At 45.9% G+C, this 12,468-nt stretch overlaps 5 protein-coding genes across 5 annotated transcripts; 3 read left to right on the forward strand and 2 right to left on the reverse strand.

The window, feature by feature from the left end:
* Positions 1 to 412: 412 nt before the first annotated feature.
* AIM45 (Aim45p) lies at positions 413 to 1,444 on the reverse strand (the record flags this gene model as incomplete). The annotated part of the gene is made up of 1 exon (XM_020213409.1): positions 413 to 1,444. Exon 1 carries the CDS (start codon positions 1,412 to 1,414, stop codon positions 413 to 415), a length of 1,002 nt encoding a protein of 333 aa, XP_020069105.1. The 5' UTR covers positions 1,415 to 1,444.
* An 882-nt stretch (positions 1,445 to 2,326) lies between these two features.
* Positions 2,327 to 3,322, forward strand: YFH7 (Yfh7p; the record flags this gene model as incomplete). Its single annotated transcript, XM_020212103.1, has 2 exons — positions 2,327 to 3,085; positions 3,170 to 3,322. Coding segments are annotated over 2 exons (912 nt in total), but the record flags the coding sequence as incomplete, so codon positions are not given.
* Positions 3,323 to 3,664: 342 nt separating this feature from the next.
* On the reverse strand, positions 3,665 to 5,620 carry CYBJADRAFT_153522 (uncharacterized protein; the record flags this gene model as incomplete). Its single annotated transcript, XM_020213410.1, has 2 exons — positions 3,665 to 4,170; positions 4,228 to 5,620. The coding sequence occupies 2 exons, from the start codon at positions 5,618 to 5,620 to the stop codon at positions 3,665 to 3,667; spliced, it is 1,899 nt and encodes a 632-aa protein (XP_020069107.1).
* Positions 5,621 to 5,854: 234 nt separating this feature from the next.
* ARC40 (Arc40p) lies at positions 5,855 to 7,164 on the forward strand. The gene has a single exon (XM_020215497.1). It carries the CDS (start codon positions 5,935 to 5,937, stop codon positions 7,024 to 7,026), a length of 1,092 nt encoding a protein of 363 aa, XP_020069108.1. The 5' UTR covers positions 5,855 to 5,934; the 3' UTR covers positions 7,027 to 7,164.
* A 1,172-nt stretch (positions 7,165 to 8,336) lies between these two features.
* CYBJADRAFT_178186 (uncharacterized protein) lies at positions 8,337 to 12,245 on the forward strand (the record flags this gene model as incomplete). The annotated part of the gene is made up of 2 exons (XM_020216913.1): positions 8,337 to 8,436; positions 8,557 to 12,245. 2 exons carry the CDS (start codon positions 8,337 to 8,339, stop codon positions 12,243 to 12,245), a joined length of 3,789 nt encoding a protein of 1,262 aa, XP_020069109.1.
* Positions 12,246 to 12,468: the final 223 nt, after the last annotated feature.

Below are 12,468 nucleotides of genomic sequence, written 5' to 3' on the forward strand. Positions count from 1 at the left end.
GATCATATTCTTAGAAGCATGCATGGTTTAATCCACCTGCAGATCATACGAAACCATCATGAGTGTTCCCATTAGAACTAGCCCAAATTTCTTGTATCAGTGTATTAGTAGCACAAATCTTTGAAGTCTACAGAGACTCGCCACCTCATGATGTCATCAAAGAGAAAACAAATGATAATTCGTTATTCATATTGCATCAAATTATGCAAGTTGTTCAGATTCTTGATGTCCGGATGTAATATGACACATACCAAGCTCGGGGAGTATGGGGACAATGTATACATGTCACCTGTGGAGGGAAAGACCAGCTGGATGATTGTTGAGTGTTGATTACATACTCGAGAACAGTTGGTGTGATTCAAATACGCACACGGAAAGTACAGATATATCTTTTCTTCAATTAAATATTCCCCTAAGCCTTAACCTTTTCAGTCAATTCAGGAACAACTTCGAACAAATCACCAACGAGACCCAAGTCTGCCACGTTAAAGATTGGAGCTTCTTCATCCTTGTTGATCGCAACGATGGTCTTTGAATCCTTCATACCAGCTAAATGCTGAATTGCACCAGAGATACCGACAGCGATATACAAATCTGGGGCAACCACTTTACCAGTTTGTCCAACTTGAAGGGAGTTATCCACGTAACCTGCATCGACAGCAGCTCTTGTGGCACCGACACCGGCGTGGAGGGCATCAGCCAATGGGAAGATGTATTTATCAAAGTTTTCCTTACTCTTGAGACCACGGCCACCAGACACCACGATCTTGGCAGATGTCAACTCTGGACGCTCAGATTTCACCAAGTTTTCAGAAACCCATTCAACAGGTAATTTTTCTAAAGTTGGTGTGAACTCCTCCACTGGGTAAGATTCAGATGCTGTCAATGGCACAGCCTCAAAGGCAGTAGAACGTGTTGACAGCAGAATTTTAGCATCGTTAGATTTCACAGTAACAATGGCGTTACCTGCGTATATTGGTCTCTTGAAAGTTGTTGGATCTTCAACTTTGATGATATCATTAACAGGCTGAACATCCAGAAGGGCACCAACTCTTGGAAGGACGTTTTTGCCCACCGCAGTTGCAGATGTCACGAAATGCGAATAGTCGTTGTTGGAGATCAGCTGGGAGATGGCTGGAGCGATGTACTCAGGCAGCTGGTGATCGAATTGAGAATCCTCAGAGACCAAGATCTTCGACAGACCTTCAACCTTGTTCAACTGGGACGCAGCGGACTTTGAACCAGAGCCCAGAAGGACAGCAACCACTGGGTTGCCCAACTGCTTTGCAGCGTTCAACGCAGACAGAGAAGCCGAGGAGATCTCTGAGCCATTGGCCTCCACAAACGCCAACGTTGACCCAAATCTCTTTGCTGCAAGCGATCTGACGAACTGCGATCTTGTAACTGAGAACATTTCCTCCTTAGCGACACTCGAAAGGTGGTGATGGCACTTTAAAATTGGAGACGGAGGTGTGAAACATCCATTGCAAATGGGCGAAAAGAGTGGAAAAGGAGAGAAAAACTTCCGGGTGTGCACATGTGGTGTACGGATGTACACATTCCGGGGAAACAGGTCACGTGACAAAACCCCGAAACATCACACAACCACCCTGATTCCTCCGCAAGCATATTTTCCTGGTGTCCGGGTGTGTCGGAAATGCTCTCCCCCAGCGTATCGGAACCAGCCAGCACATTCCACCGTTCAGCAACATCAATTCAACCCAGTTCTCCCTCTAATCAGGCTGTCTCCACTGTGCTGAGACCACACTGTATAGCTGAACCATTCGTCACTAGCAAGGAGCCTCCAATTCCCCCGTATCAATTCCGAAGTTGTCGGAAGAGAAAAAATTGCGGACTCCCCCATATCGGAATTTTCCAGGCCCATCGCACTGGTTCACTATGCCCCGAAGGGAACTTTTCCCATTGCTTCTCTCTCACACGCCAGCTGATCTTATAAAAGCCTTCCTCCTGTTGCGTAGCACGGATCAGTTCGATAGAGATCCTTGTGCGTTCTTGGTGCTGTTTGCTGTTTGCTGTCCGGTGTTGAGCCCCCATACATTCGTTCTCCATCAACTGTGTGCATCGGTTGTCTGAGAGGCTTCGGACAATATCGGCTGGCTGTTGTATACATCAACAGGTTCCACCAAACAGAGCACGCTGATACAAACAAGCACACGAGGCTGCCATCTCTCCTTCTGTCTCTCACCTGAGCTGTTACGGGAGACGAAAGCAAGCAACGCAGAGCGAGCAAACGAGCAAAGCTGCCTGAACCATATAGAAGGCATATATGTCCCGTGTGATCATGATGGAGTCCACATACCGAGATTTGGCTGAAAGGGCTTTGGCTCTTCTACAAGGCTCACAAGAGTATCGAGTGGTGATACTGCTCGTTGGTGCTCCGGGTTCTGGTAAATCTACGGTTGCTCAGAGGTGTGTTGATATTATAAACGAACTGCACAGGACAAGAGGTAAGGTGGTGATGGGGAGTGCGAACGGTGGTGGGACACAGTATCCACGGATTGAGTGTGAATCGCAGCGCATGTACGATCCATTGGCTCAGATTGACTATGAGGACGAATGCTTCGAGCCCTCGGTAGAGATGACCACGAAAGGGTGCATCGTTAGAGGACGAGGTGGTGATGATACCGCAATAAAAGTTGAATACAACATGGATGATGATCCTGGTGCGACTTCAAGTGATGATGCTGTGGAACTGGCACAAGTTGTACCCATGGACGGCTTCCACTTGCCTAGAAGGGTGCTGGATAGGTTCAAAGACCGGGAAAATGCATACAGGAGACGTGGGTCTCCCTTCACGTTTGATTCGTCCCTATTGGTTGAGCTCATCTCGATATTGAAACTCACATCACTGGACATATCTTCAAGGCTATCACCTCTGGACACGCTCAATTCTCACCATGCAGTGCCGGATATCTACATACCGAGTTTTGACCATATGGAGAAGGATCCCAAGATGTTTGGAACGTGCATCAAGTCTTCTTCGAGAATATTGATCATAGAGGGGCTATACCTTCTCTTGAATAACCCAGTTTGGGAGAAGATTCCCAAGCTGTTGGAGCCCACTGTGCAGATGCCAAACAGTTGTACCCCACAGGAGTTGAACTTTTCAGAATCGACTAATAGAATATCACAATTACCAGTGCCGGAGATGAAGAATCACGAGTTTTGGAAACTACTTATAGACGATAATAAGATCCTTTCTAGACTGGGATCCCGTCATTTAAGAGCTGGAATAGTATCCACGCTACAAGAAGGTGAAGATAGAGTTAGAGTCAATGACCTGCCTAATGGCCAGAAGGTTTATTCAGAGAGCTTCCAAAGTGATATCGATATAATTAGCATAGATGATCCAAACGAAGTTGCTGTCTAGGATCACCGAATCCAACACTAATAGAACCACATTCAAAGCTGTAGAATTACACCCTCCTCGTGCTCACCGTGATATTTGACACCACTTGTACTCCAGAACAGCAACTGTTGTTTCACACGACGTCGCATACTTTCAATTCAGCTCAGCACCACCGCATTGAGTCGTAGACAATGCTATGATGTTGAATCATTCAAGCTCGCTAAGGCCTCATCTTGTAGATCTCCCCAGTTGCACGGAGGCTGTTCTGTGCCTTCCAACAGCTATTCAGTGCTGTCAAACCATGGTGTTATCAACTCGACCACGCTTCACACCGTGGTGTGTCGGTTTTCGACTCTGCATTACCTTTAATCTATACTGTCTCACCTTTTCCTTTTCCCTCTTAATATCCCTTTCAGTCTTGAAGTCGTTGATCTTCTTACGAATAATACGTTTGTATTTGGAGAATGATCGTCTGGAGAAGCTCCAGGTGATAATAATCATCAAACCAACACTGAAGGGAGCAGCAACTTTCCAATAGTAGCTCACATTATGGTCCAAATCTCCAAAGCTCTTGAAATTCATACCGTAATAACCAGTCCAAAAACTCAATGGCAAGAAGATGACGGTAACGAGCGACAACTTCTTCATGGCTTCGTTCGTATCTGTAGAGATTGTATTAAACATGAGCTGGATCAAGTTCTCAACATTCGACACCATCCCTTCTATTTCATCTGTAAACATCATCGTATGATCAACTATATCAGCCAAGTACACATCACACAGTGGTGAAATGATGTAGCCTGACTTGGAGAATGACTTCTCCAACTGCCGAATGTTAATATCCGGCGAAGACGTACTTGCCCTTGAAAGGTCTCTGAGGGAGTTAATCATTGTGGATGTTGGGAATATGGCTCTCTTCAAGCGATTCAGTTCACCACTCATGAGGTGTAACATCTGTGTATGTCTCAAATCTGGATTGGTCAGTATGTCAACTTCCAACTCTGAGAGTCTTTTCCTATACGCAGTGATGACAGGATATGTGATATCCACAATGGCATCCAGGATCGCTTCTAATAGGATAGAAACGTCACAGGACACCCTCAGGATGGTTTCGTCAGATGAGATACGAGTCAGTATGGCACTCTCAATGTCATCACCGGAGGATTCGAAAAAAGAGATGATTATACCATCCAGCATAAAGAATGAGCATTGTTCAACGCCGACGAATAGCTTTCTATAACTCAAAGGTCTTTGGTCGTCCAGTAGCTTAGTTCGACGTTTAGAGTACTTTGTTGGATTGAAACTATCGTTCAGCCGGCGAGGTTCATGTCTGTGTGGAATCTGTTCAGTTAATGAAATCTTAGCGTCAGACTGAGTCTCGTGATGGATATCAGGCTCGCTGGTCGTCTGTAAGTGTAAGCTGAACATACTCTTAATTCTTTCCCATTTAGAAGCTGTATCGATCAAGTCATTGCCAATTTCCACCTTCCTCACGAGCTTGACCAATGGAACCACTCCAAATATCAAACCTGGATAAAAGTCAATTTTTGTTCTCTGAGGGATATCTATCATATCTTCAATTGCTAACCTGTGCAAGTTATACTTCTGTCCCAAGGCTGCGATGGCTTCCCATGACAAGCCATTGACGTTGATCCACCGTATCTTTGACCACTGAGGCCTGCTATCCAGGCACTGCCTCAATTTGTTAACAGAGTCTTCAACTTTCGAGCTGTGCTGTTTCTGATGCTGCTCTTCACTCTTCATAGTGGATGACCCAGTGCTACCATCAGTATCGACATCTGAACCATCTGGTGTATTTGAAAACACCTCAACATGCTCAACACGATACCGATCGTGGCTATAGTCAGTTATCGTAACAGCAGACCCAATGGATGAGATTATCACCTCCGTGGTGTTGATATCAACGCCAGGTTCCCATGAGATTCTCTGCCTTGCTGCGCTTGCAGAATAGGACGAATCGTCATATTTCCTATCCTTTTTCTTCCTTCTGTTCCTTCTTTTCCTGTACGAGGCATGTGTTGTTGATTGATATAGCCTTGTTGGCTCTGCCCTCTGTTGATTGGACTCACTCTGCATCGGCTGTTCCTGCGACGTCGCTTCATGTGTTTCAACATCACTTAATGGATGCCCTTGCTCATCGTCAGAATACTCATCGCTTGGGTTTGTAAACAATAGATTCCTCGGTAGATCTGGCAGGTTTGGATCCCCAGAGTCATAGACGTGTACCATATCAAATGCCGAAGCCTGCTACGCTGGAAAGGCTGTCAACAGTGTCAATCATCAAAGCTTTGACGGGTATTATCTCTTCAACAAAACTTCACCATTGCTGTGACAACACCATCTCATACCGAAAGGGTAAATTCCGACCACATTAGACCTCGGATATACTGAAGCGTTAACCTTTTCCGATATACGTCGGAACATCGGCTTTGCTGATTGCAAGTTCAAGCTCACTTTCACCCTTTTCACGTATACTAAGCACCCTAAGAATCCAATCAATTGGTAGAGTAGATCCTCCTAATTGAACAAGCTAACCAAGAACAATGTCAAAAGTCTTTCAATTCGGCCATTTACCAGTTCACTCACATTGTTTTTCCCAGGACCGCAAGACCCTTGCAATTACCAAGGAGAACACTGTTGAAGTGTACGACGTTTCCACTCCTAGTGCAAAGCTGCTGGCCACGCTGAAGGACCACGATAAGACGGTGACTGCTGTTGACATCTCAATCCATGGACGTATCGTGACTTGTTCCCAAGACCGTAATGCCATTGTTTGGGAGCCACTGAGCGATGGCTCATACAAGCCAACTCTGGTGTTGTTACGTATCAACAGATCGGCAACTTCTGTTAAATGGGCACCAAACGGTTACAAGTTTGCCGTTGGTTCTGGTGCGCGTGTCATTGCAGTGTGCTATTTCGAGCAAGAGAACGATTGGTGGATCTCCAAGCATATCAAGAAGCCAATTAGATCCACCATTCTGTCCATTGAATGGCATCCAAACAGTGTTTTACTGGCTGCTGGTTCCACAGATGGCCATGCCAGGGTGTTTTCAGGTTATGTCAAGGGTATCGATACCAAGCCTGAACCAACGCTATGGGGTGAAAAGTTGCCATTCAACACACTGTGTGGTGACTTTGTCAGTTCCAATGGTGGTTGGATCCATGACGTTGCCTTTAGTCCAGCCGGCGATGTGTTGGCATTTGTGTCTCATGATTCTACAGTGACAGTGGTTTACCCAGGAGGCGCCAACCAACCACCACGTTCTGCATTGAGCGTGTCTACGTCTTATTTGCCCTTCACCTCGTGTATTTTCGCTAACGAGTCCACTGTCATTGCAGCGGGCCATAGTTGTCACCCTGTTGTGTTCCAAGGTGATGAGACCAACTGGGTCCTTTCACACGCGATTGACGACCCGGAGAAGAACAAGCAGGCGGAGGACAGCGAGACTTCAGCTCTAAACATGTTCAGACAGATGGATCTGAAGGGTACCGTTGTCGGTAAGAACGCGTCGAATTTGAAGACCATCCACCAAAACACCATCACTCAGCTGAGACCATACTCCGAGTCGAATGGTTCGTTGACCAAGTTCTCCAGCTCCGGTATCGATGGCAGAATTGTCATTTTCTCCGCCTAGGTTTGCTTTTGGCTTTTTGTTCTATGTAAATTCCGATGTTGACGATTGCTCTTCGTCGTTACTCAACCCTTCTTGTTGTAGGAACAGTGAGTAGACGGCTCCTTTGAACAGCGTGAACACCAGTGCGATTTTCGATTCCAGCACGCGTAGGTTATCCAACAGCTGGGGAATGGGCTGTTCTACCAGGGCCGTTATCAGCCTTGACAGGTCGTTTAGTCTCTTTGCCAGTGTTTGGTACCGTTGCAGGATACGGGCTTCAACGTCTGTGAGCTGTGTGTTTGTAGAGAAGTCGGCGGTGAGGACTTCTGACATTGTGGGGGTTATGAAACGTAAACAAAGGTGAACTAAGGTAAACAAAGGTAAACAAACGTAAACAAACGTAAACAAACGTAAACAAAGGTAAACAAACGTAAACAAACGTAAACAAACGTAAACAACCACAAAACCAAAAGTAAACAAACATAACCACAAAAACGAAAGTAAACAACCACAAAACCAAGAAAAAAAATCCACACCAAAAACATTCTCAAAACATCCACATTCGGAAGCTACTGCAAACGGAAAGCACACCGTTGGAATGCATAGAAAGAAACGGCCTTTGCGCCCAAGGCTCCTACTGTTCCGATGCCTCAAAAACACGGTATTGTTCCGCTTTGAGCTGTTTTAGAACACGCCGAGAGAGCACACAGAGTGACAGAGAGGACATGGTTCTCCCCTCTGTTACGCACAGTTCCATCCATTAGGCTCGTCCGGAGTAGCAACTTTGGCTCAGGCTCACGAGAGCGTGTGTGCTTGGCTGTTGAACTGGTGGAGGTGGGCAGAGTCTCCTTGTTAATAATCATACCGTTGCTGCATGTACAGCTAATTACGAGGCTATGAGTCCGTAGACGGCACAGCAGCAACGACGAGCTAAGGGTTTATAAATGAGTTGGAGAGCAAGAGAGAGTGTGTGTGTTGTGGTGCGTGATGGTCATAGTGAAGCCTGGAGCAGTTTGAGCTGTACAGGAGGACAATGGAGCATGGTGTAAGTCCCACTGCGTGAGCCAGTAACCCATTCATTACGAAGGCTATGCACAAGCACATGCACTGTGTGGTTTCATGCGCCGGTACAGCTGAGCAAAAGACCTCATCCCGGCTTGCTGGTAGTTGCTGTGGATTCGGTAGGGAGCCCACAGTGAGGAACACTGGCCAAACTGGGTAAATGAATTTCAGTCGTAGCCCTTCGCTGGACATCTCAGTGACGGAGCTCTTTCACTGGCGACATAGCTTTATAACGAGCGTCGTACATCTTCTCTCTCTTTATGTCCCGGATGGACGCCGAGAAGGTTCTGTTCAAAGAGATCCTACCTGTGAACGTCCAAGTACGGGGACTCACTGTGGCTCCGAAGAGCTCCAAGAAGAAGAAGGATAGTAGAGGCTTGCGAAAGAGGAGTGCCAGTGCGGGAAATGGGAAGGCCAATGTTGTAAGTCAGACCAAGGCTTTTGAAGACGGCTCCAATACAGAGGTTGAGCCCGTAGCCAGCAACTCAGTTGGTGATAGAGTTATACTCCATGAGACTTCCTTTGACCTGCCACAGGGTAAACTAATGGCCATCATTGGTGGGTCAGGTTCAGGGAAAACGACGATGCTTAACGTTCTGGCACAACGGTCCAATGCTGGCTCATTACACCAAACAGGTGTTCTTCGTTACGGTGGTGGCAGTCTGGACACCGTTAGGCACGCCTATGTTATACAACAAGACATCCTATCACCAATGCTGACAACAAGGGAGACGTTACAGTTCGCCATAGAGTTGAGGCTGCCAGATAGCCATTCCAAAGAGGAGAGATTGGCACTGGTTGAGGAGGTGATACTGGAGCTGGGATTGAAAGATTGTGCGGATACCATGGTTGGTGATTCAACGCACAAGGGACTCTCAGGTGGTGAGAAGAGAAGGCTAAGCATTGGGATTCAAATCTTGTCGAATCCATCTTTGCTGTTTTTGGATGAACCTACGACTGGCCTGGATGCCTATTCGGCCTTTCTACTCATAATGTCCCTGAAGAAGCTCACGGAGAGAGGCCGTACCATCATCATTAGCATTCATCAGCCAAGATCGGACATATTCTTTCTGTTTGATTATCTGTGTATACTATCAAGAGGACAGACGGTATACGCAGGCTCTATCCAAAATGTGCTGCCATACTTTGCAAGCCTGGGGTATACAGTTCCAGAGGATGTCAATCCAAGCGATTTCCTTATAGATATTACTGCAGTGGATGCCCGTTCTACAGCTTCAGAGAAGAAAGGGTTGGAGAGGTTACAGATGTTTGCAGCCCATTGGAGACGCTACTCGCAAACCATGTTACAACCGTTGGAAGGTGGTAATACTGATAGCGATGAATGTGATGACGATAATAATGGTAACAATAATGCCCACACCCGTCCTACCGTGATACGCCAGAGAATACCACTGCTGAGAGAAATATTCATCCTCTACAAGAGAACCATGCTACTAACGACAAGAGACACTGCAACACTAGCAGCGTTGTTTTCTGAATCCATCGTCATGGGTATAATTTGTGGGTGGGTCTATTACCAGCCGGCTGGTGATCTGGCAGGCATCAGAACAATATCAGCAGCTATATACTCCTCATGTGCGCTCCAAGGCTATCTGATGCTTTTGTTTGAGGTATACAGACTATGCTCGACTGACATCAAGATCTTTGACCGTGAAAGAGCAGACCACTGTGTTTCTATAGCTGGGTTCTTGATATCACGTCGCATGGCTAAACTGTTCACAGAGGACGTCCCTATATCCTTTCTCTTTGCAGTGATCACCTACTTCATGTACGGATTACAGAGCAGTGCGTCGAAGTTCTTCATATATTGGACGGGGATCTTCTTGTCTCATCTGGCTTCAATGACAGGCGCAGTGTTCGCAGTTGCTATATCGAGGAAGTACGCTCAGGCAAGTCTTGTTTCCAACATGAATTACACCCTACAGAGTTTTGCTTGTGGATTCTTTGTCAATACGCAGTCCATCCCGGTGTATACGAGATGGACCAAGTATATTGCATACCTCTGGTATGCATTTGGTGCGATGATGGTTAACCAGTTCTCAGGATACAGTGGTGACTGTCCATACCAGGACCAAGACTCGACACAGTGTCAAATGTATCAAGGTGAATATATAATTGCCAGCTATAACTTTGACCTTCCTCATTGGATTGTGATACCTCTGTTTGTTGTTTTGGCATGGTCGATATTGTTCTACGTTGCTGCTGCTCTGCTGTTGAAGTTAAACCCTGTGGATGTATCACTAACCAAGCAGCTCAAACAAGGGTCTGCAAGTAGAGAACTAGAGGAAATTGAGCAGACCAAGACTGACTCAGGAGAACCAATCGATATAACGTTGAACAACATATACCTCAGCGTAACCCTCAGGAAGAAGTTCACCAAGATGGAGAAGGTGATTCTTCATGGAATCAACGCAACGTTCAAGAGTGGTAGAATCAACGCTATACTGGGACCCTCTGGGTCCGGCAAATCGTCGTTACTGAATCTGATAGCCGGAAGAACACTATCAGGTCTATTAAACAGGTACTCGTCTAGTGGTGATATCATGTTCAACGAGCTAAAAGTCTCCACTGACATGATGAATTCTCTGTGCTCCTATGTTTCGCAAGAAGATGACCACTTACTGGCTTCTCTTAGTGTTCGGGAGACCCTTGTGATGGCTGCTGATCTCAGACTGAGACACCTGGACAGACAGCAACGTTCCGGAGTCGTCGATGGTATCATTGCCAAACTCGGGCTGAGAGGTTGTGCCAATACCCTCATAGGGTCAGAGTTCAAGAAGGGCATCAGTGGTGGTGAAAAGCGTCGTGTTGCAATTGGAATTCAGCTGCTCAACAACCCCAAAGTGCTGTTCCTGGATGAACCTACTTCAGGGCTGGACTCCTTTACAGCCTCCACTATCCTCGAGATTCTAAACAACTTGGCCAGTGAAGGTAAGACGATCATTATCACCATCCATCAGCCTCGCCTGGACCTTTTCAACAAGTTTGGAGAGATACTGTTGCTTGCTAAAGGTGGTAGCGTGGCATACAACGGACCACAGAGTACAATCATGGACTATTTCCAGTCCTTGGGGTACCCGTGTCCAAGGCTGACCAATTGTGCTGATCACATCTTGGACCTGATCTCGGTTAATAACCAAAGCATGGAACAGGAGCTGGACTCCAAGAGCAGAATCAACTCTCTGTTGAAGGCATGGGAACAACGGTCAACATCACATAGCTACACGGCTCCAATGACCTCCAACGAACAGTTCAAGCACAGGTTTGGTGAATTCATCCGTCAACCGTGTGCCTTTGTTCCAGCTTTGATCTCGTGTTTCCATCAACAGTTACTAACCACTGTACGTAATACTGATATTCTAATGGCCAAGATCATGAACCCTATGGGTGTCGGAATAGTGGTTGCTCTATGGATGGCTCCCTTGAAGGACTCATACGAAGGCATCCAGGATAGGCTTGGTTGTATTCAGCAAGTCACTGCTCTTTACTTCTGCGGTATGTTGAATAACCTCGCTGCCTATCCTCAACAGAGAAACTACTTCTATCATGAGCATGCTGATAGGGTCCATGGAATACTGCCCTTCTTCCTTGCTTATACATTGTTAGAGATACCTATGGATGCTCTCGGTGCCATGATCGCTGCTGCGTTCTTTGGACCAATCACAGGCCTACCAAGAACAGCAGAGATGTATTTTGCACTAGCATATTGCATCTTCATCATCATATTCTGTGGTGAATCCCTAGGTATCGCTACGAATACATTATTCGATGATGCTGGCTTTGCAGTTAACTCTGTGAGTATCCTGTTGTCCATTGGTACGTTCATGGGTGGTATCATGTCGCTAGACATGGATAGCGTTCTCAAAGGGATCAACTACATCTCGCCTTTGAAGTATACCACCATGATTCTCGTTAACATGGGATTCCCATCGTCAGTCGAATTCAGATGTCCAGACGAACAGCTCATTAATGATCCTAATTGTATCATTGGTAATGGTACTTACGTCTTACAGGAGTATGGCCTATTGGCATCATACACCTATGCCTTTGGTGTCCTGGTAGCTGTTGCCCTTGTGTATAGATTCATTGCTTATGTGCTTTTGAGGTTAAAATTGTTGAAGATAAGCCTTGGTGTATTCAACAAGAAACATGCGTGAGCTTCAAATCTCCATATTCATATACATACATTCATTGCTCAAAGCTTACAAACTCTACATCGATTCCAATGACTTAATATTAATGATAATTAGTTTCATCCAATTATAACCCATTGATAAAATATTTATGTATATTTCCCTGCAAAAGTATCCCATGATGTGTTTGATTGTTTGATATGTGATGTAATATTGTCTCATAATTGTAGTTAATAGCATATAGAAT

This window comes from Cyberlindnera jadinii, assembly GCF_001661405.1.
Source record: "Cyberlindnera jadinii NRRL Y-1542 unplaced genomic scaffold CYBJAscaffold_12, whole genome shotgun sequence".
Lineage (NCBI taxonomy): Eukaryota > Fungi > Ascomycota > Saccharomycetes > Phaffomycetales > Wickerhamomycetaceae > Williopsis > Williopsis jadinii.